This window comes from Lepisma saccharinum, chromosome 3 (genome assembly GCF_977018435.1).
Source record: "Lepisma saccharinum chromosome 3, izLepSacc3.1, whole genome shotgun sequence".
Lineage (NCBI taxonomy): Eukaryota > Metazoa > Arthropoda > Insecta > Zygentoma > Lepismatidae > Lepisma > Lepisma saccharinum.
The window spans coordinates 58,810,061-58,834,875 of NC_139231.1; the positions used below are offsets into that span (position 1 = coordinate 58,810,061).

At 37.3% G+C, this 24,815-nt stretch overlaps 1 protein-coding gene across 1 annotated transcript in view; it reads right to left on the minus strand.

The window, feature by feature from the left end:
• LOC145985802 (uncharacterized) overlaps positions 1-24,815 on the minus strand; it is a 64,000-nt gene that overhangs the window by 10,105 nt on the left and 29,080 nt on the right. Inside the window, exons 2-6 of the mRNA XM_083119889.1 lie at positions 23,777-23,931; positions 21,811-21,915; positions 17,190-17,395; positions 11,501-11,647; positions 66-311 (exon numbers count right to left, since the gene is read on the minus strand). Of these exons, the coding sequence (XP_082976015.1) occupies positions 66-311; positions 11,501-11,647; positions 17,190-17,395; positions 21,811-21,915; positions 23,777-23,931 (859 nt within the window). The remainder of the gene's footprint in view (positions 1-65; positions 312-11,500; positions 11,648-17,189; positions 17,396-21,810; positions 21,916-23,776; positions 23,932-24,815) is intronic.

Genomic DNA, 24,815 nt, shown 5'->3' on the forward strand with positions numbered 1-24,815 from the left:
GCTTATGAGCCTGCTAATAATGAATATTCCAACACACAAACTATTTTTACAGCTGATTAACATACCTTTGTCTGCCTTTTGTATTGCCACACCACCTCCACTGGATATACAACTTCTTCCTGCACTTCTACATGCCTCTTATCTGCAGCAGAAGCTCCTGCTTCTGTACTCATGCTAACTTCCTTTATAGTTTCTATCTTCGAAGTACTTGAAGTGGAAGATGAGGCAGTGGTGGGAGCATTATGTCCATTTCTTTTCATTCTCCATTCAACAAAACATTTGTTCAAGGCTCTGTCAGCACATTCTTCAACCTGTGAGAAACACACAATGAAACCAGGTCCCCTTAATTTTTAAGATTCTTCAGGAAAATATTTTTTTCTTTTGTTTTATATATATTTACAAAATTACATAAAACTTTTCTATCCTTAAATCTGCCAGATTAACTTTCTGAAATGAAAATCATAACATTTGATTTGGCATTTAAAACTGAATCCAAAGAAATAATAACCAACTATAATTTGTATGACAGACATTATCAGCTAAAGATATGGACATACCACAGACCATAAAAAATTGTGGTTAGCAGGATGCTGCAAATCAGTGGATTTACTTAGATCTTAAATTTTACCATTTTTATTTATCATTATGAAAATATATTTGATAAATTAGGTTTACTTAAATTATCAGAGATAAGATGGGTGTCACTAAGACACCCATGCCCGGACCGGGACTAGAACCATGAAACTCAGCTAGTCAGATCAAAAGTAGACCAATAAGCCAGCATATTCATCACTTGTAAATGGCATATTTTCTTCTAACATATCTTGCCCTTACATTTTTTCTAAATTGTCTGCTCAATATAACAACAAAATATCATTTTACAACACTTAATAGCTTCAATAAATCTCAAAATACATGAAGTATCATCAGAATGTGACATTTCCATTCAAAATACTGGGTGTCCATAAAATCCCTTTACAACTTCAAAAATTCACTACTAATGCAAATGATGAGCTATTTGAGTGATTTTTAGTTTATTCTACTCGTTTACTATTAAAGATTGTACTAATAGTCAATTTGTGTACTTCAGGTGACATTGTGAAGAAAGAGAGGTCCTCAAAAGAAAAATGGCTACTCCGCAAGAAAAGGCACAAAGTGTGGCATGGTTCATTGAAACAGAATCTGAAACTCAGACTCAGCGAAACTTCAGAACTAGGTATGGGAAACAACCACCAGCACGTCCATCAATTTGTGAACGGCACAGGAAATTCATGGAGACTGGTACAATTTTGGATAAAGCAAGAAGTGGAAGAAAACTAATATCAGAGGAAGGCATCCTACGTGTAAGACAAGCCTTTATTAATTCTCCAAAGAAATCCATTCGCACTGCTGCCAGACAGTTACAGCTACCACGATCAACAGTGCACAAGGTCCTACACCTCAACCTGCAATTGTGTGCATATAAGGTGCAACTGTTGCATGCCATCGAGCCCAATGATAAACCGAAATACAGAAGTTTGCAGTAGATATGCTTCATCGAATATCGGAGGATGCAATGCTCCTCATCCGAGTGTATTTTACTGATGAGGCAACATTTCACGTTTCCAGTAAACTGAACATGTACAATGCGAGAATCTGGGGCCCAGAAAACCCCCATGTGACAATGGACCTTAAACGAGACAGTCCAAAGGTGAATGTGTGGTGTGGACTGATGTTCAATCAAATCATTGGTCCATTTTTCTTTGCGGAGCAAACAATTACTGCAAATGTTTACCTTGACCTTTTGACTGAATATGTGACACCACAACTGGCTGTCCTTCAACCAACCAGCCTTTACCAACAGGATGGTGCACCACCACATTAGGGATTAAATGTTTGTGACTTCCTGGACCAAACATTTCTCGGTAGGTGGTTCACCAGACATAATGCCCCTAGATTTCTTTCTATGGGACTACATTAAAAACACTGCGTATCGAACAAAGGTATGGAACATTACTGACCTCAAGCAAAGGATCACTGATGCCATTGCCATCATTGATGAGACTATGCTAGAGTGGACATGGCAATTTTCACCTTAACGTCCTTCGTACAACCAATGGTGCCCATAATGAGGTTTATTAAGTTATGAAAAAAAAAAAAACTTCAATGTACAGGGTGACCTGAAATTAGATGTATTCCCTGAAAACGGTTAAAGTAGAGCCAATTTGCAATAAATTTGACCATATGATACCCCGTCCGAAAATTAGTAGTTTTCAAGATAATCGAATTTCTATTGTTTTTTTTAAATGACAATTTTCCACATAAAAATCCAAATTGAGAAAAAACAGCTCATTGTATGGCACATATTTCGTTTTCTGATAACTAACAAATAAGTGGTTGGTTGGAAAAAAGTTTGTCCCAAATAACAATCACATGTAAGTAACGGGTGGGTCTAAACTTACAAGAGATGATAAAAAAAAATGCACTCTTAGTTTACTTGGCAACGTATTAATAAAAAAATGGTATGACACGAAGCGTACAAATTACTTAAATTACTTCCTTGTGTCATCTGCTATCCAACAAGGTACAAATGTTGCTAACATTCACATTTGTGTACGAGAAATAATACTTCATTCATCTTCATGTGAATGGAATCAATGACAATACAATTAAAGAACATTATACGTCTTGCTCAAAGTGAGCACCTCCGTTACGAATGCAGGCACGCAGGTTTTATGGGCATTTGGTCTCGTAAATCGTGATGTGATGGTGTCTTTGATGTGTTGACCAGCTGTTAAGATCCTCTCCCTGAGCTCTTCTTGCGAGTTTACCGGTGTCTTGTAAACTAAGTCTTTCATGTGGCTCCAAATGTAAAAAGTCGCAAGGCGTCAAATCGATCGGGGGATCGAGCTGGGCAGCCATCATGCTGGTAAATCATGTCACGTCTTGTAGCTAGAGTCACATCCTCCAACAACATTGCCATCCCGTTCCTCAAAAAATGTTCATAAGTGATGACATTTAAGATTTGGGGCAGGAAAAATGGCTCGATCAAATGATTATTGATGCCGCCCATCCATACTTCTGCCTGGGCATGCGACATTGGCTGGATGAAAATTACCCAAAGAAATGGATTGGCCGAGGCATCCCGATTCCCTGGCCCGCTTGATACCCCGATTTGACGCTTTGCGACTACTACATTTGGAGCCACATGAAAGACTTAGTTTACAAGACACTGGTAAACTTGCAAGAAGAGCTCAGGGAGAGGATCTTAACAGCTGGTCAACACATCAAAGACACCATCACATCACGAGTTAAGAGGGTATCATATGGTCAAATTTATTGCAAATTGCCTCTACTTTAACCACTTTCGGGGAATACATCTAATTACAGGTCACCCTGTATACTGCTACTATGTGACAAATTTCATTTAATTATCTCTTCATATTTGTTTGGAATAAAAGCTTGAAGTTGTAAAGAGACTTTATGGACAACCTGCAGAAATAGTTTTGTTTAAATGCAAGTATTCACTTTCCTTCTTATTTATCTCTTATCTGTACTGTCAGTGTAAATAGGAGAAATGTATCTGTAATCCAGCCCTTTAAAGATAAATAACAACTGCCCTAGAGCAAGAGTTCCTCATTCAAATTCATTCTATTAATATTTTGCAGTTCATTAACCCCCTTAATAATGTATGTTACCAGGTGACTGTAATGGATTTTGCCTTTGAAAAAGAACATACATATTTGAACATTTCCTACAGAAAACCAAAGTATTTGAAAAGTAGAAACAAAATGAAAGACCACTAAATTACAAGCTATTTATAGAAATATTGGATCAGTAAAATCATTGATAATATTTTGAGGCTGTATGGGATGTGACATGCTACAGCAGTGGCAGGGTAAATTAAATTCCCTAACTTTCCCAGGTTTTCTCCTTCCTCTAACAACTCACCTTCAAATTCTTGATGAACCAGAAAGAGTGCCAAAAGCTTTGGGTTTAAGCATGCTGTTACCTGTTACAAACTTAGTACAACCATCACTTAATACTACTGCTATTGTTCTTAATGTGAAAACTATGGGTGCACTGTATATGAAAAAGTTTTAAGTACTAACCTTCTTCTTCAGATGTGCAATGATTGTAGCACTTAACACTACTTCCTATTATTCTTAATATGAACACTGAACACTCATGAGAGGTAATCACTTCTTCAAAGTCAATTTCAATGGGAGAAGAAGACAACATTAACAAATTACGGAGGTGGGTGTCATTCAGTCTTTCTCAGAGTAGATTTTTTGCTTTTATGGAGGAAATCACATTCTCAAATGTAAGTACTCCCAAACATGGAAGCAATCCATCTTGCAAAGTTACTTAATTTTGGGAGACTAAAAAATCAACAATATCTTTGCCACAGTGAATAAGAAATAAAGGAAAATAACTCGAGGGTTGCATGCCCTGTAGTTGGCTATTCCTGGTATACATGGTAGTGAACATGTAGGAATGAGTGTTTTTATCTGTGCATTGTTAATTTTTTTAAAATAAATCAAACTTTTGCTCTGAACCTGTTCGTTTTGAGTTACTTGATTTGTGAATACTCGAGTAGTAAATCATCATATATTAACTTCAGTTCATTTTTGTGGAGGCTAGGATTAACTGAGCAGTTCAGTTTGTTGAACAATGGCATGGTACTTATACAAAAAAGTCATGCTGAAGTCATGGTTGAACAGTAGCTTCTACGATTCTGTGAAAGAATATCTTCTATGTGTTCCAAAATGTAAAATAATATCTAATGTAATACTACATATTTAAAGTTATTTTTGTTGACATCAATAAAGAAACTTCTTCCCTGGGAAAGATCAGAAACCCTCAATCATTCCTCCCTTACATGTTCTAAGATGGAGTAAGGGGAAAATAGCTTAGGGATAGCTAGATATGTTTCCAGTGTTGCCACATGTTTGTGACTCAGTACCATAAACTAATGCAGAAAACAGATTGGAAATCTTGTTCTGAATAAAAGGAAATAAGGCCACTGGCTGAATTCCTTTGGACACTCTCCTTAAACAAATTGGATCAGTGTCTCAAGTGGACATGTGTCACGTCATGCTTACACAAGACTGGGAGGAAGATAGAATTGAGTTTCTTTCCTAATGTCCAGAACTGTAATGGAATTGTGGTTTACTTACTTTTTTGTTAATTTTTCAATAAGGAATTTTGAAATATTCTCACACCAGATACATCATACTACAGTAGAGCGTCGATTATCCGAACGTCGGTCAACCGAACGACCGCTTAACCGAACTGTGTACTCGCTCGCACCTGTTACTCTCCCACCCTACCGTCCATCATCCCCCTCACTCCCAAACCAAGTTTCCCACAGTAGTCGCCGCACTGAGCCACCGCTGGCGGAACATTGCTTCTAATGGGGCCTTCATAAGGCGCTGCTGACCGGCCAAGCCGCCAGTCGCTGTGTTTCAACAATCAGCACACTTCTGTCGGTGTATGTATTGTTCATGCAAAATGCGTATGTAATATGTACATATTTTTGTTTAATAAACTGTACCACATACTATATATTCCTACTAAAGTTGCCTTTGTACGTTACTTTGTAATACTTAAAGAGATGCCTGTTTTTATGAATAAATTTACTGTACAGTACTTCTTTTTGGCAAATAAACATGTACAGTTCGATTATCCGAACAAACCAGTTTTCCGAACACCCATGTCCCCCAATTACTTCGGATAATCGACGCTCTACTGTACCTGTTAAAAATGCAGGATGCAGTTTCAATATCTCCCTATTTGAAAACAATTGTGGCACAAAAGATAAGTATCTGAGGAATAATATCCAAACTAACCAGGAAGGAATGCCATTTAATTAAGCATACTCACTCAACACCAAAATTAATTACTCTAACATTTCACATGCCAAAAGCAAAGCAAGCATGCAAGCATGCAAACATGCACAACTACATACTTTAATAATTAGGGGGCGGATTTTTGCATATTTGCATCTTTTCCCCTTGAGGAAAATTCATATGCTCTCAACGGATTTATCCATTTCACTTGATGTGGATTACTCTGGTAAAGTGTTATAGTGCATATAAATGCATATTTGGAACGTTAGTACATATTTTAGCTTAACGTGCATATAATTTGCATATATTGATAATTTGGCACCAATTTTCATGTAATTGTTCAAGTTCGTCTGCTTCATTTTCCCCATTCTTTGTGTCAGCATTAAAAAATAGCCTACTTCGTCTGGTCATGGGCACTAGTTGGTTCAAGAACATTCCAGCGTTGCAGGTAGTCTGGTTGCGAAAATAGAGAAAACCCACCCTTTCATAGATGTGAGTCACATTTCCAAATTCCAGTAACAACACTGGGGTCGCGTTATTTGAGGTTTATCTGTTAATGTGACATCTTGATAAATCTGTGAGTGTGTGTGTGCATTGCAGAAGTGACAATAAATGCCGAAGGAGAGAAGAAGTAACAGCATATTGCTCCAACAGTGGGTAGAAGATAACGATGCGTTTACCACAGCAAGCAGTTATTTATTTTCAAGTATGCTCTAAACATGTGATACATTTCAGGTATTTAGAGTAGTTTTTGGCAGCTAAAACGGAAATTTGCCTAAATGCAAATTTACCATGCTCAAACAGAGCTTTCATTTTTGGTAACAGAAAACATTTGTTGTGTGCGTAGGCCTGGACATTGTGATTTTTATAAACTTATGTTAATTGTTACGGACAATGCTTCTGTATAAACTAGTGAAGGATCATTGTGTTATTTCAGTTCCAAATAAGAAGACGGTAGAAACTAAGGGAATCATGGTCAGGTGATGAAGATATGCACTGTGAGCGTATTTTATTCTTAAATTAGACATAATAAAAATGCACGAACACAAAAAGCATGTTGCTGCCCCATAAAGTGCTCCATGGCAACTAAATATTAACAATGTTGCCAAGCGTTTGCGATCTATCTCATTTCTCCATAATGTGCGAATTGCCCCAGAGAGCGGATTCAAAAACGAAAATATTTCTGAGACACCCCTTACAATAACTTTTTGCGATTATGTCTGTCGATGGAATGCAGCTAAATATTCAAACATCATACTTGTGAGGATTAAACATGATTTTGGGGTGATTTTCTTCACGAAAGTAGTAGTGATTGGAAAGTGATAATTTTACTATAAAAGTAATTGGAAGGAGAAAGATGGCAATCCTATAGAAACTGAGATAGCGTCCGTGGGATTTATGTCCTTATTGATATATTTAATGTCTTTTTTATGGGTGTATAACATGGTTTCGATAAGGGAAATTGTCAGAATTATATCTCATACGTAAGCTGCTGCACAATTTATGTTTAAAAAATTATGCTCTTCTTATTCTTTGGTCAGTGGCGGTGATTGGGTTCCAAAACAGATAGTGGGGGGTAAGGTGCCAAAACTGAAGGGGGGGCAAAAACAATATATTTCCCTTCTTAGATAAGGTTTTGCATACTGCAGGGGCAAAAGTGTGGGGTGACGAAAAGAGCATAGTATTTTCAACAAGATAGTATATTATTTATTATAAGTGCAATATTGCAGTTTTTAGAGCGAGCCTCCAAGTTACATGAAACTTAAAACATTTGTCAATTAGTATTTCTTGGTGATTCTAAATAGCACAATTTATCACACTTTCATTTCTAAATTGCATTCAGTAAATTACTGATACATTTACTTCCCATATAAGGTGCACAGAACCTTAAAATAGGTTGTTTTGAAAATTTTAAGTGCATATTTTGGCCTTTTTTAGTGTATATTTTGGCTTTTTTTAGTGGATATAAATCCGCTCCCTATTAATAATATATCCTCTCTATTCTGTTTGAGTGTTTGGCATTTATCAAGTGCATTCTTGCCACAATATTAAATGATGTTCTTGCAGAACCCAGAAGGATATCAACTGCAATAAGACCACTATAACTGGTCAATGTATCAATATATCACTAACCAATTCAGTTTTCTTGTAAGTTTCAGCATATTTTTTCAACAGTGTCAGTCAGTCTGTGTATCTTAATATTTAGTGTATCTATAAAATTATATTGAATAGGTCTAAGACTAACATATAATTTCTACTGATAACGATTATATATTAATATAAACTTTTCTATAATGATTTGACAAAGTGCAAAAATCATTGCTTCATCTACTTAAGGACTGATAGGTTTGCCTTAGAAAAAATAAGCTAAGTTTTAAAAATTTATTGTGCAATCTATTTGGTTTGAGTTGGTGTTTTAAGTCCACTTTATGCACATTAAGGCTAATCGGGACTGGACCTACAGTTTAAAGTGGAATCCGAACTACTTGTGCCTCCACCGGGTATCGAACCCGGGACCCCTTGATTACAAGGCGAGGACGCTACCACTGCGCCATCGGGGAAGCCCCTTGTGCAATCTATTTATAATAATACAAAAATAACAGAGTTGTTTACTCAAGTTACAAGCTATTTATATTATTACCAACAATTTCAAACACAAACCCATGGTGATGAGACAGACTAACTCATACTCTAACAACATTGGCCATAACTTAGGCAAAATTCTGCCATTTTGTTATTATTTGTGTGAATATAAAATACAGCTGAGCTGACACCACCGATACTGATACTCTTTTACAGATTTTCCCTGATGCTGATTCCTTTGCTTAAAAATTGTTAAAATTAAAAATAGATCACAAAATTTATTAATATTAATATGGAAGTATTTTACTGTAATTAATGCATCAATTTAGATATATTTTGCTTGAAAATATTCAAGAATTACATCGGAATATTAAAATGGCTGACATTTAATCACAAAATCCATATTTTCACATTAATACTCCGGGAAAGTATCAGGTGGTATTGGTGAATAAATTCTAACCTATACTTTCTGATATTAATACCGCTGACTTTGGCCAATATCAATATACATATTGGCATTGATATCAGCTCAGTTTTAACACACATAAAATTCATATGTCCTAGTTTTGTACAGTGTATATATTTTCTGTTTCAAAGCAAAACCCATTAGCATAACTTGTTTCCGTACATTAATGGAGGAGGTAAATGAACCATTCAGGTTCTTCATGGAACATTTGAAAATTTACACCAGATCAGTAGAATATTAGTTATCAGTATCAGTCTATTTTATATAGGTAGTGTATTAGTACCAGTAGAAATTTCAAATCAACATTCATTTGGAGCACCTATATCATTTGGATCATACCTCTGTCCATGCTCTTGTGCAGAAATGACAAATTCACAGGAGAGAAATAAAATACCATGAAGATGATTGGAACCTAAAAGAGATGAAGAGAGGTAATTGGACAACACTGCAAGGGGATATTTGAATCACATGAATATAACAATTAGATCAGATGATTTACAAGGGCAGACAAGAGGTATAGGTGTAGGAGTAGGAAAATACCAATGAATCCTTATAGGAATGCTTGCTGTAAGAGGCTTTTAGGGAAACTGAAATATAAGTGACAGGATATCAACGATTTTGGACTGTGAGGCTTACATAAGGAATGCGTAGAAAGGTTTAGATCCTGTGGTATCAGAAAATTGACTATAATACACGGTGGATAAAAATTATGATTTTTATTTTTAAAAATCATTTTTGATGATTTTTTATATTGAAATCAATTTGTTTTATTTAAAAAAAATATGATTAAAATTGCTTGAATGGTTTCTCGCACCATACACATATATACATGGTTTTTAATAGAAATTCTTTTTCTGGTAAATGGCCCTGTAAAATATTTGAAGAGATTGATTAAATCAAATAAAAAATTACATCGAAATATACATTTTTCAGTTTCTAATACTGTATACATATGAACACTATGGAAATGTTTGTCGAGTGTGTTAATGAAACAGTAATAATTTCAGTAACTTTTATTCCAGTGAAAATAAAAAATTCTGGATGTACTATATGATTGTAACTTAATATTTTTTTATAGTTCTTGTAGGCTGAATTTTGGCAATTTTTAAATGATAGTTTGCAAAATACCATCTACTATGTTTATTTAGTTTAATGATAATGACACTATTTACGGATTAACATGATTAATATTTTGTATATTATTCTACACAAAATATTTACTGTTTTTGCCTATAAAAATTATTGAATTTTAAATCAAGAGAAATTGAAGTGTATTTAGTTTACATATAACATTTTCTTTCGTATGAGCTTCACCCCATCAGTACATATATTTTGATTCCTTTCTTCTACTTTCTTAGACCCTAATAAACACATTAAATGATTGCAAGATTAATGTACTTTCACCAAAGTGATTCTGATATCTACAAAATCCCTATATACATTATTGTAGAAATTATCTATATAAAGTGATTTAAATGCTATGATGCCAGGGGTCCCGGGTTCAAATCTCACCCGGGCTTCGGTGTTTGTAAGAGTCCCTTCATCAATTTCATCACTCATCCTCATCTTCGCAATTAGCCAAAAGTGACAGAAAAGCAAAGCAAAATAACTAAATCAAATCAAACAATCAATTAGGGCTGTATTGAATCCTCTCACAACTGTTCTTCGTGGCATACGAGTAGAATAATCTACACCACCCTTGCTACGAAAATGCTGAACTCGAACTTACTCAGACTATCAATGTTCATGAACGCTCACGACAATGAAGGGTCATTGTGTATATTGAGACGAATTTAACACCCATGGCTTTCCCAAGACACAACTCCTCAGCGGCGTGTGTTGAGAAGTGCTGTTTCCAGTCTTTCTTCAAGAAAAGATAACTCCGGCTGTTGGCGATGAAAATTTATGGGACTTGGACTGTCAGGTTCAAAATGTCTTGCCCCATATTATGATGAACCTTAAAGTGGCGAGTTTCATGAAAACTTCTTGCACGCAAGAATGTCTCCTAACTGTACAACGTTGCATTCCTGCCATAGGCTGGTCATCAAGACACTCTGCATGGCCCTGCCCGATATTGAATCTAAAACGTACGCTGTATAGTTGGTTGACACTCTCTAACATCTTACCAAGCAGAATAATGTGATGTAAATAGGAATGAGCCGATACCAATGCTTATGTACAAACATGGACATGAGCCCAAATTAGCTTATTTGATCATAATTTAGACTTTTGCATTCTACTAGTTTTGAAGAATTACAACAACAAATACATTTGGTCATGGAGATTCCATAGCCATTGTACAAACCACTAATTCCCCAGTACAGATTATTAATTCCATTTCGTTATTTCATTCAGATCACTCTCCTAATTATTACCAGTTCCTGTGTTGGCAACAAATGATGAAGGTCTGCCATGTGGCTTTTCATTGTATCATGTGTGACCAGCACATCAAGTCCCATCACCACCATTTTTGGCTTTCAAGTAGCTCCCCAAATGACCTCATGACACTGGGTCAACACCAACAATTCTAGAGCTTCCAATAGATTGAACCTGGAATCACTCATAGCAGAGATCAAGCACTAACAATTTGGCTGAGCAGGAGACCTGAAAGTATACATACCTCTTTGAAAGAAGTAAGCTTCCCTCCAAATAAAGCCAGGAGCTTAACATTAGCGTCAGTGCAACAATTCAAGAGTTTGTGGCATGCATCGAGCTTCTTGAGGCACACTGAGCATATCTGCAATGGAAGTTTATCACTGGGGGATACCTGAAACATATATAAAAGGACAACATTATTTTACTTTTAACTATTGCGAATGTTGACAATTGACAACTAGTGAATTTGAACATACGTGGCCTGTCTAAAAAGCATGAGACTTTATGCCGGGAAGACAAAGTCACTTGCCTGGAATGGTTCATGTCCTATTCCCCTTCAAAGTAGCCTCCTTGGGATTTCACACGCTTAGCCCAATGAGCTTGCCATTGCTGAAAGCACTCCTGGAATACCTCTTTTGGAATGTCTCTCAACTCCGCTGTCGCGTTGTGCATACTGTCCTCTCGGCTGTCAAAACAGGAGCCTTTCGGTGGAGATTTTAGCTTCAGGAACAACCAGAAGTCGCATGGAGCCATGTCCATCCTCATCATCTCCAGTTATCATGGTATTGAGAAACTCTGCATCTCTGTTGACAGTCTCCAGCATGTCTTGTGTGACGTCACATTGAAATTCTAGTTGTTCCTGCGAAAGCAGCTTGGGCACAAGTTTTGCTGCTACCCTGTGCATGCCTAGATCCTCCCGTAAAATTGAATGCACAGAATCTTTGCTAGTACCAATGTCCTCAGCAATTACCCTTACTGTCAAACAATGATCTTCCATTATCAAGGACTTAACTTTCTCAACATTTTCTGCATTCCAGGTTGTTGATGGCCTCCCTCTCCGCCAATGTGCTACCATTTTTTGAAGTGGTTGTACCAGTTCTTTATTTGGGTAACTCCCATAGCAGCATCGCTAAACACCTGTTGAATCTTGCGAATTATTTCCGTTTGTGAATCCCCAAGCTTCTGGCAAAACTTCATGCAGTATATCTGCTCCACGCATTCAGTCATCTTGGCAAACAAGAAAATGCGACATTACACAGAAACACTACCTCACTTGCCAGCTGCCTCTCATCGATTGACGGGTCCTACATGCCCAGCAACATGTGTGTACGTGCATGAAGATTCCCTTCACCTCTGTGGAGTGTGTAGCCAACCTACCATATATATTTTCCGCAGGAAAAGAAAAGGTCGGATACTTTTTAGATAGGCCATGTATACTTACATTAACATATACATGCTGAGCAAAAGCAAATATGATAAAACTTATTGAAAAAAATGTGTGATAACCTGGTCTAAGGTTGTCCATGACACAGCTACATAGCCAACTTCTGGCCTCCCAACAAATTCCACACCTGAGATCACTGTGTAAGTTTACAATGTTCACTACTTCAGGTTTATGCAACTTCTCACCTTTGACATGTGGACATTAATGCCATCTGTCTGCAACTGAGGGAACTAACTGAATTAGCTACATAAAATAGATTATGGCACGGTGAGGACATATTATAACCAGTGGTGTAACCAGCATTGCCCCCCCCCCCCCGCAACCTTTGACTGAAATGAGTTCTAGGGGGGGGGGGGCAAACATTGACGGCCAAGTGTACCTGCAGAGGGTAATTACCACCCACAACTTCAAATTTTATGCAAATAAAGATACTATTCATAAAAATTTCTTGCTTGCTTCGCTCGCAATGCCTGCTTTTCTTGGTCCTATGGAATTCAGAACCGTAGTTAAAGAGCCGCGGGAGTCGGCCCTAGGTGTCAAACGATCTAAATTAAATGGCCCTAGGTGTCAAACGATCTAAATTAAATAAGTTGTAAAATTGATTGATTGATTTGTGGTTTTAAGTCTACTTTATGCACAGAAAGGCTAATTGGGACTGGACCTACAGTTTAAAGTGGGATCCGAACCACTGTGCCTTGTGCCTCCACCGGGTATCTAACCTGGGACCCCTTCATCACAAGGTGACGATGTTACCACTACACCATCGGGGAGGCACAAAAGTTGTAAAAGAGAGAATGCATTGGCGTCCCATGAAATTATTTGCACCCTATTAAATCAATATTGATTTCAGCCTGGAAAAAAACTGGATCCAAAAATTTTCTTGCTCGCTTCGCTCACAATATATCATTGTTCTCTATAATGCATTGTAAATTCCCAGACAGAGAAATAAGACTTGTCTTAATTGATTTTGTTTTAAATGCATGAACAATTGTTTTGAGAAAAGAGAGCCTGCACATTTTAGACAATTTATGTAATTTTTGCTGTTGGTTTATTGTAAGATGAATGAATTGGTTGTGTAATAGGGTGTATCGAAATATTTTTTTTTTGGAGCTCAAAAACATATAGTGCGCAAAAGTTGCATTATTGTACCAATACATCACACAAAAAAAAATTAACCAAATTGAAAGATTTCTAGCTGCCCCTCTTTGGGCTTGAACTTTTACTTCTTCAATTATATCATTAAGATTGCACTTGGTGGATTTACAATGTCTTGTGTAATTAAATTCAAGGGAAAAGGTGAAGAAAATAGCTTTGTGTTTATCTACACAGTACAATGAACCAGCGAGAATAGAAAATTTTGGGTCTATATGGTTGGAAATGGGAAGGAAAAGTGGAGCAGAGGCCAGAGACCATCGTCACCACATGCTACTGCATGGGCGAAAGGTTGCTGACAAAGTGGTTCATGCGGATGTGCTAAAAGTTTTCACATACACTTAATTTCAGCCCTGCATTGTAGTTTCGACATCGAAGTTTCAGTTTTCAGTAGTGTTTGTACTGAGAACAGATTTGGACGTGTGTGTGTTTGTGGTGACCATGGCTACCGCTAAATCATCTGTTCGTACAAGAAGCAACATAAGTATGTGTTACGAATCTCTATTCGGAACTCCTTGTGCTTTCAGTTACAGGATGTTACCTTCATACAGAGATGTGATGAGATGCTACAGACTTACTCGTCTAGAATATAAAGAAGAGGGGAGTAAAGAACCAGCGATTCATTCCATTTGTGAAGAAGTGGCAAATAAGTTGGGAGAAGTGTGGTTTCGATCCTCTGTTCCCACAGTTTCCTTTTTTAGGATTGTCTTATATGATAGATGAATATCACAAAAGTGTCAGGGCTATTTTGAAAAATATGAAAAAAATAAGCAACCAGAAAAAACTAGAGAAATTTAAAGATGATTCCCAAAATCTTTTGATATTGCTAGTTGCAAATGTGTGGATTTCAGTTCGTGCAGATCTGAAAAATCTGAAAAGGAGAGACAGTTTATTATAGAGCAGAGAACAGGCAGAAAAATGGAAACTAAAACTGTTCTGAAAAGAACTTAATGAAGGCATTAAACCTCAAAGTTTATATTTTGACGGTACGAAGGATGAGACTGTAATGTTAAAAAAGATTGGCGATCAAAAACACAAAAGAACTGCAAATGAGGAACACTATGTGTTAGTTGAAGAACCAAACAGTCGATACCTTGGCCATGCATCGGTGTCAGGATCATCCACTGTTGTTAACATTGGAAGTTCGATAATTCAGAAGCTGAAAGATAATAATGTGGACTTGATAGATCTGAGGGCAGTTGGTTGCGATGGAAGTAATATTAATGTCTGAGTTCTGGGGGGGACTCATAAAATTTCTCGAGAACCAGGTTCAATGATCTTTGCAGCGGTTAATTTGCCTCCTGCATTTCAATGAATTACCACTTCGACATGTGCTTAAGACAATTGATGGACACACAACAGGACCTTATACATTTTCGGACCCTGTAGGAAAAATGCTCCATAATTGTGAGGACAGGCCAGTTACACACTTCGAGGCTATACCTGCCAAAATGCCAGCCATCAGCAGTACCTTCTGCAAATATGTCAAGCTGTAATCAGTGGCAAGTGCGACACACATTTAGGAAACAAGAAGTCCGGAAAATTATCTCATGCTAGATGGCTTACTACTGCCTGTTGCATGCTTCGCCTTTACATTTCCACAGAAAACCCAACAGAAGAACTGAAGATCCTTGCTAAGTTTGTTGTGTATGTTTATGCCCCTGTTTGGTTCTCTGTGAAATCAAACCCGACATGCAAAGATGATGCTAGGCACTTGTATCTGGCAATTAAGCTCTCAAGGTACCTTGAGGAACCTTTGAAAACCGTAGTGAATAAGGTGATCGCCAGGAATTCATTTTTTGCTCATCCAGAGAATTTGTTGCTCAGTATGCTGACAGATGATAACCATGAAGTCAGAGAAATATCTGTGAGAAGGATTTTAGATGCTTTGGCAAGGAAAACATGATCAGAATATTGCAGAAACAACAATTGCATCCTTCCCGTGTCATACTCAAGCAGTCGAGAGACTGGTTAAAATAGTGAGTGAGGCTTCAGCATCTGTTTGTGGTGGATGGGATGGAACTTGCTGGCAGCCACCTCCACACGGTGAGTTCTGGGTTGGTGCAACCTGCAGCATTATACTACACTAGACCAGACATGCGCGTGCGCACTTGCGTGCACATGGATATATTTTGGTTTCATTGCTATATTTGTTTTTTGTTGTAACGAAATCTAAATAGTTACATTTCGTTATAAAAGTTGCAGTTTGCATCAAACTAAGAGCTGCACTTTCTTCCATTGGTCACAATAACTAGATGCCTCGGGAGGCACGGCTAGAAAATCTTCAATTTGGCATAAAAAATTTATGAGATGTTTTGCTACCATTATGCAACTTTTGCACACTATATGTTTTTGAATTTCTGAAAAAAAAAATTGAGGCCTTTTTCGATACACCCTATTGTGTAATGTGTTTTAATAATATATGTTGTATATAATATGTATTAAAGAAACTTTGAATACAAACACAATTTAGTGTCTACTTAAGTTTTTCCATGAAGCTGTTTTAAGTTATTTTCTATTAATTTCGGTAGCCACTGCTACCATCCTCGTTGGAATTCGTTGTGTCATTGCTTGGTGCATTTCTGCTGTTTCTTCCTAAATCCGCTAGGTGTGCTGTTGTCACCTGTATGTCTGCGTATGTGTCATCTGCTGTTCACCGGTGTTAATTGCTCCAGTAAAGGAAGCCAGGCATAGTGTGCAAACATAGTTATGCATTTGACTGAAAAAAACATACTCCAAACTCCAGAACTCAAATTCATCAGATATGGACAGTACGCTGATGACACAATAGTCATATACAAAAAAACTGAAGGGATCAACCTGTTATTGGAAAAACTAGATAGCATCCACCCCAGATTAAAATTCACCATAGAACAAGAAATGCAGGGCAAAATTAATTTCTTGGACCTCACCACCAGCCACGGGAGCAACAAATTCACAACCACAGATTTCAGAAAACCAGATGCAGGTAACCAATATATCCATGCACTATCCAACCATCCATCCAAGCAAAAGGCCAAAGTATGGCTAAATGTCTTTCGAAGAGCCTTCTCCTACTGTTCCAGAGAAAGTAGTTCCCAAAGAAAAGGCAGTCAACCACTGATGAAATTCTATTTCCCGCAGACTTTGTACTGCACTGTATAGTGTATTTAGACCTATGCCCTTTAAATACACCATAATAAACTGGTTTTGTTGCTATAAACGGAGTTTTCATGCACTTTCTACTGTTCATTCAGGTTATTTCAGTTAATCCGGACTTTCATTAAACCGGTCAACTTATCCCCCCATTAGTCTGGATTAACAAGGTTTTACTGTATTAACCAATAAGATTTCTTACCTTTATAGGAAGGCAGGTATGGATCATCTTGGCAATTTTTTTCTGGCTTCCAATATTCTTAAATATAGGCTCAGAGTCTTTGGTTTCACATGCACAAACTCTGCAGAAATTCTCTGTTTTCAAACCTTCCACTTCCTTTTCAGGGTTTGGACTGTTTCCAAATATTACAACTTCCACATCATCTAGTTGAGGTGAGTTGGAATCTTCTGTTATGAAACGAGAAAAACACAATGCTATTCTTTGTTCTAAACTGTTGCAATCACATAAAATAAATTAACTATAGTTCTTTATGCTACATTCTATTGATGGGACAAATTAATTGATACCCTAATGGTATCACCGATGTAGACATACTGGTGAATTGATTTATAAATAGCCTGCAATTTAGTGCAAAATTCTGCTGTTTTGTTGCTATTTTATGGCTATAAACATGTCATTTTTTGAAGTTTTATAAAGAGCCCCCTGATGGTGCAGTAGTAGCATCGTTGCCTTGTAATCAAGGGGTCCTGGGTTCAATATTTGTGGTGGCACAAGTTGTTTGGATCCCACTTTAAACTGTAGGTCCAGTCGCAATTAACCTTACTGTGCATAAAGTAGGTAAAGGTAAAGTGCTCCCCTGTGCATAGCACCACGCCATGAAGGCATATAGGGGGTGTGGGGGTAACGCCCCACACTTTCTTGATCCGGTCGTGAGTGGGGGTGGGTGATGTGATCAACATCATGCCCCTGACCGCCTTTACCCCCCCCCCCAGGGTTTCCCCCATGTGCCCTTGTCATTCGATGCGGGGTGGGCACCGGGGCCACTCCCAACGTTAGAAAAGTTCCCAGATTTGAACCAGCCGGGATCGAACCCAGGACCTTTGGCATGGTAGTCAGATGCGTTACCGACTGAGCCACTGCAGCCAAAATATTCCGTTTACTCAAGAATACAAAAATTAAATTTTTCACTAAGTTTCATGAAACTAAAATTGTTAAAAACTACTTACTTGGTTCTACATCTGGATAAGCAGATTTATTCAACTGATAAGTCTCCTTACTGGTGAACATCACATCTGAAAAGTGCTGACTGCACACTCGAAAATTATACCAGTTTCTTTTCAATAAATCTTTTTCCGGGGCCGCTTCCATCGTTAGAAAAGTTCCCAGATTTGAACCGGCCGGGGATCGAACCCGGAACCTTTAGCATGGTAGTCAGACGCATTACCGACTGAGCCACCGCATAAAGTAGACATAAAACAACAATTCAAATGAATTCAATCAATCAATCATAGTTTTATAAAGCAAATGCTTTCATAGCAGTTTATTTTTCAAAGGTAATGTCCATTGCAATGTCATCTGGTTACAAACATAAATTAAGGAGGTTAATGAGCTATTTGCATTCATCAAGAAGCATTTTCAATGTATATTGGATCGCTAGAGTTTTGGTTATCAGTAATTTTATATCAATACTTTATCAGTATCAGAAACACAAAAAAAATAATGGCAGTTCACCTCTAATTTCAAAACAAGATGCTGTCATACACTTTGCACAAAAAGTGCACAAAATACTGTGGAAAGCATTAAAATTACAGTATGGTATGTGTAGCAAGATATGTAGATGTTACTACACCTCCTCTATTAATTCTATAATTAAGAGCTTAACTGATTCCAATACTCTTACAGATTCCAAGTACTGCCAATACTAAATTTGTCCAGAATATTTACATTCTAATATACAGTGTGAGTCACAAGTTCACTGGTGCCTCCCTGATGGCACAGTGGTAGCGTCATCACCTTGTAATCAAGGGGTCCTGGGTTTGATACCCGGTGGACCCACATAGTCATTCAGATTCCATTTTAAACTGTAGATCCAGTCCCGATTAATGTTTCTGTGCAAAAAGTGGACTTAAAACTACAATTCAATCCTATTCAATAAGTTCACTGGAAGTCCTGTAGTTCCAAAATATGTGTGGTTATGACTAGAGAACGGAACTTTATGTGCTAAAAAACTCAGAAATATTTTCTTTTGTGTGTCATAAATGTTGAAAATGAGATAAAAACAGGAAAATATGTGACAAAAATAAAAAAAATAAAACATTTGGTAACAAAAACAAAATATTACATGCATTTTAAACACCTGAAATGAGTTTCTAAATGCTTACCTCTTAGCGAGCTATTTTTTTTTTTCTTTTTTGAAGAGTTGCAGTGGATCACCATAGTTTTTTCCAAATTCTGCATTGTAAACCTGTGACGATTATCTCTATAAAGCATCTTATATTGTGAGAAACATCGCTCCACGTCACAAGAATCAATTCTTGCATATTTGAATGCTGAAGTTTTCCAAAGCTTCCTCTTCCTCTACTTCACCTTCCAAAACACATGCAATTTGGCACAAAGTTTGAAAACCCTGGTTTCTCCCAAAAATGTCTGTACATTTAGACATTAGCACTTGTGCGTTAGATCCAGTGCGTTCTTTCAGTTTCCTTTCTACTATACGGACTTGACCCACGGAAGCTGCCAAAGTGTTCGCGGAAGATTCAAGCTTTCGTATGGAATTAGAGAGAAAGGACAGGTTTGTTGAGATGTATGCCAATTCGACTTTTAAGGAGGAATCCTTCAACAGTTCTTACAGAATTTCTATAGATGCGTCTTCTTTGTCGAGATCATTTACAACAGATACAAATTTTTCAAAGTTCTGGGCATAATATACAGCTGCATCCAACCAAGTGCCCCATCAAGTAACTACAGGTGTAGGGGGAAGGGGAACCTCAGGATATTTTTTGTATAAAAATGTCTATACTTCTAGGAGACTTGATAAAAACTTTCTTCCCATTTGAAACCAGTTTATCGACATTGGAATAAAGAGCTCTTATTGTATCTTTTCACATATTCTATGCTACGCATGAGCCACACGTGTAACGTGCACCATTTTGGGATAGCTAACGGCAAGGCCTACTGCAGCATCTGTCATGAGGAGAAGAACATTGTCAAATTTTATGCCTTCCGGCCACAATAGCTGCATTGCTTCTTTAAGAAGCCTTGCTATCGTTACATGTGTAGCCCCAGCTAGCTCTCTACACACTAGCAAATAATTTTTCGTTGAGACAGTTTTGAGGTAGCTGAAGTCAATGAGCAATTTTATATATTTAAAATGAAAATTCGCAAAATATGTATTTACATATGGAAAAGTGGAAAATATGTGTTTTTATGTAAAATAAAATTTTCTGTGTTCACATATGATCAGAATTTTGGCAAGAATGAGGATCTCTATCTTATTGCAGAAAAAAAGTTTATTTACCTAAAGTTCAGTTCCCTAGTTATGACAATCTGGGCATACCACCATGGTCATGGGCACAAGAGCCTACCTTGCACATTACGACTGAGACATGGCTGCCATCTCTAATATGAATTTTACATTGGAAGTGAATGGAAAAAGGAGGGCGTATGACATATCAATTAAATCATCAGAATTTCAATAGAAATTCAAGTATGCAATCAATGTTTTAAACTACGTGCAACGGCTGACAAATTAACAGCTGTCTGAGTTCCAAACATGCTTTCTTTTTCATGTAACTAAAGATTGCAGTAAAAATTGAGGAAATCATCATGATCAAGTTCCTATATGAAAAGAAAGCTGCTGTGTAGTCACTGCAGATTTCAACTCCTGCAACTTAGAAGACTGGTTTCCCATGATACAGTAGCAAGATTAATGCATTCATCTGGGGAATGAAGCACTTTTATGTCAGTGACGAGGCCAAAAGCCAAAACACAGATATCGGAGTGATATCAATCTGCAAACACTGTCACACTCACAGACTCTCCTCTCAACAAAAAAAATGTGAATTGCAAATATGTCTGAAGTGTGTAAATGCAAGGCCATGAAAATAGGCAGCTGAGCAGAATTGCGCTGGTGCCATATATGGGAAAAGCAGAGTGCGAACTGGACAAAAGTCGCAGGTTCCCGTGCACTGTGGGGTAACGTCAACCAGGCTGCATTGTCTAGTTTGAGCGTCCGACTGACCTCTCTCTGGGGCACTTTTGTGTCATTCCTGACCTTTCTAGCAAATACTGTCAGTTTGTGTCACATGGATTACAAAAACGAACTCTACAAACAGATCTTTCATTCTCTTAAACCTCCAACACACGAGGTTACGCTCCAACGTGGCAACAGCACTAACGTTTGGCATGCACCTAATTTCATGGCCGTGCGTTAATCTCTAGAAACATTACAATAAAAATGCTATAAGTTGTCCATCACTATTTTCATTAATTTCAGCTTTTAAAGTTGTCCATCACTATTTTAGTTAATTTTATCTTGCATGGTATGTGTTTTTATGGACTGGATTTTTATTAATGTTGGTGCACAGGTTGTCAGCAGCTTGTCTGGCATTTTGTTTCAATTCCCCGAAGTTCTCATTGCATAAAACTGAGATCATACATGGTGATGGGTAATTGGCCTCGTAATACATATGCATCCAACTCTACCTGTACATCAATGGTTCATATGAATTAAGGTGCAAACTGGAACATACATGATAAATTATGACACAAACACAAATTACTATTTACTAAATTAAAAATTTCAAAACTGTAACACCTGATTTAAGTTATGCATTATCGACCTGTACATTTAGAAACTTACCAGTTACACAATGACGTATCATATTTTCTCCTCCTAAGTTATGCACTGGTGAAATATGATTTCTGCCCTTTGATTCCAAGTATGTCTTCTTTGTAATGATTGTACCTGAAAGATTGAGAAATATTAAATATGCACAAAAAGGAACATACATGAACTCAATGTATATCTTTACTAGAGATGGGACAAATTAATTGATGCTCTAAGATAAGCATTCTTGTCCAAATCTGTTTATTTTTTCAAAAAAGGTTTTTGCAAAGAAATAGATTTCGAACCCACGACCTTCCATTCTGTAAGCGAACATGATCCCCCTGCACCACACTCGGTTCGAGAGATGAAGACATACACATTTCTGTAGAGTGTAGTGTAGGGTGAAGTGGAAAGTTTTAGGTGGGGAATAATTGCTGAGCCTTTAGGATAGCTTGTAGCATTAACAATTAATACTAGGACTCAGAAGTTGATGACCTAAAAATGGTAAAAAATTACCCCAAAAAAAAATTCGCTCTGAAAGTGAAAGCTTAATTTTTTTATAAATTATAGAGTAGTTGGTCCATCTCTGTGGCCGTGCAGTCTAAGGCACTGTGCTTTGGACTCCGACCGCTGGATGGCATGAGTTCGAGTCTGCCTGGGTTCAGTCTCTAGGTTTTTGGCCTGTGTATAGGACCGGTGGGAACCCACCATTGTGAGGCAATTGGGGAGCTATGAGTGAGTAGCATAACCTGGTCTTGGAAATCTCCTCGAACGGCTGAGGGTTCGATGTGCTGAACCCACGTCACCCCATTACCGGTTGAAGATTTCCATACCTCTAGGTAGGATTGTGGGAGGGAGACTGGCAGTCGGGAGATAGGCCAGTACAGTATGTTGAAAACTTTATTGGAGATTCAGAGAAATATTACCACCTGGGTCTCACAGACCCAGTCAGTCTGTTCTAGGGTTACATTGTAAGTATGTACCCATCTTTAATTATTTGTGCTGTACTGTTGTAAAACTTAGGTTTCTGTGTATGAGTTGATATTGTTTTAGGGCTTTTATTCAAGCAACTGTAGCATTTTTGGTTTGTTTGTAGTTCAAAGAATTCCATTCTTGACATCTTTTGAGGTTAGCAGTATTTTGTTGAGGATGAACTCTTCTGTAGTGCTAAACACATCCACAAATATAGGAACATAAATTATTATTTATACTTCCATAATGACATATCATCAGTAAATATTTTAATCCATCTAAAAATCCCCCATGTTTAGAGTATGTCCGTGTAAGGCATAATATTACCCAATTATGTAGTGTTAAGACCGCATGGTTAGCAACACAAGCAGGAAACGAAACCAAGGCTTTGCGTGCTGAAAAACAGTGTTCTTTTGGCATACTTGACTGCCCAGTTGGCAAATCTAAGGCTCCAAGTTCACCTGCTCAAAGACTGCAACCTATCAAGTTCGTAACTGTTAATGCATGCATTATTTTGTGAATACATTACATATTAAATAACTGATGTGTTGAAAGCAGACAGTGTTGTTGGAACAAAACCTGTCCCAGTAGAACTATTTCCTACACATATGTTTGGGTTAAGTTTAATCAAGAAAAAAAAAGTAAAGTGCTCCCATGTGCTTAGCACCACTTCATGAAGTCGTATAGGGGGTGTGTGGGTAACGCCCTACACTTTCTTGATCCGGTCGTGAGTGGGGGTGGGTGATGTGATCAACATCATGCCCCTGACTGCCTTTACCCCCCCCCCTCCAGGGTTTCCCCCATGTGCCCATGTCATTCGATGCAGGGTGGGCACCGGGGCCACTCCCAACGTTAGAAAAGTTCCCAGATTTGAACCAGCCGGGGATCGAACCCAGGACCTTTGGCATGGTAGTCAGATGCGTTACCGACTGAGCCACTGCGGCCAAAATATTCCGTTTACTCAAGAATACAAAAATTAAATTTTTCACTAAGTTTCATGAAACTAAAATTGTTAAAAACTACTTACTTGGTTCTACATCTGGATAAGCAGATTTCTTCAACTGATAAGTCTCCTTACTGGTGAACATCACATCTGAAAAGTGCTGACTGCACACTCGAAAATTATACCAGTTTCTTTTCAATAAATCTTTTCTCCATGTTTTTTCTACCCATAGTTTTGCTCTGAAAAACAATATTTTATTGCATTTTTCCTGGTACTGACTAAACTTCTTTCAATTTTCAACAATTTCATATTTCCCATCAAGAGTAACAAGGAATTAAATTCATGTTAGTTTTAACAAAAAAAAATCTGTAACAAATATATATGCAATATATTAGTAAAAACTAAATTTACACTTGATATCTTTCCTTTGTTGGATGGAAGTCGGAAAATAGCACAGCATTCATTACTCTCCATCACGTAAGATTTCTTCGCAATCGCCATCATCATCATAATCATGAAATTGAGTACAAGGTTGCAGTCAATACTGATAAGTAACTTTCATTCACTCTAAAACAGCAACAAATGCATAAGGGTCATTCCACGTGAAATAACCAGAGCAGGTTGCTTTATAGTCATAGATTTGCTTCCATTTTTTTATTGATACATACTTGGTCCAATATGACAAATATGTAATATTAGACTTGTCCAACAAATATTTTGAAAGTTCCAAATTTGTAAAAATTTGAAGATTTTCAGAAATTGAGTGGACGAATGAACTATATGGAATATTGTGATGATTTAGGTATTGTTGGAGAGGAGAAGGACATTCCCAACAGAAAATAACTGTGTTAGCACTCTTACTTGCTCAGAAAGTAGAAAAAATCTTTAAAGAAACTAATATGTTGTGATGAAAGAGACACTCCACTTTGGGTAATTGTTTGATATTGAGTCCCAGGTTTTACCACAATGAAAATTGTTACACAGCATAATCAATACAGGTTCAACATAATACAGTGTGTGCGAGAAAAAATATACCAATAAAGAATTTAAATAACTCAACAATCGTTAACGATAGAAATGTCAAATAACATTTATTTGGAAGAGGAAAGAAAGGCATTTTTTT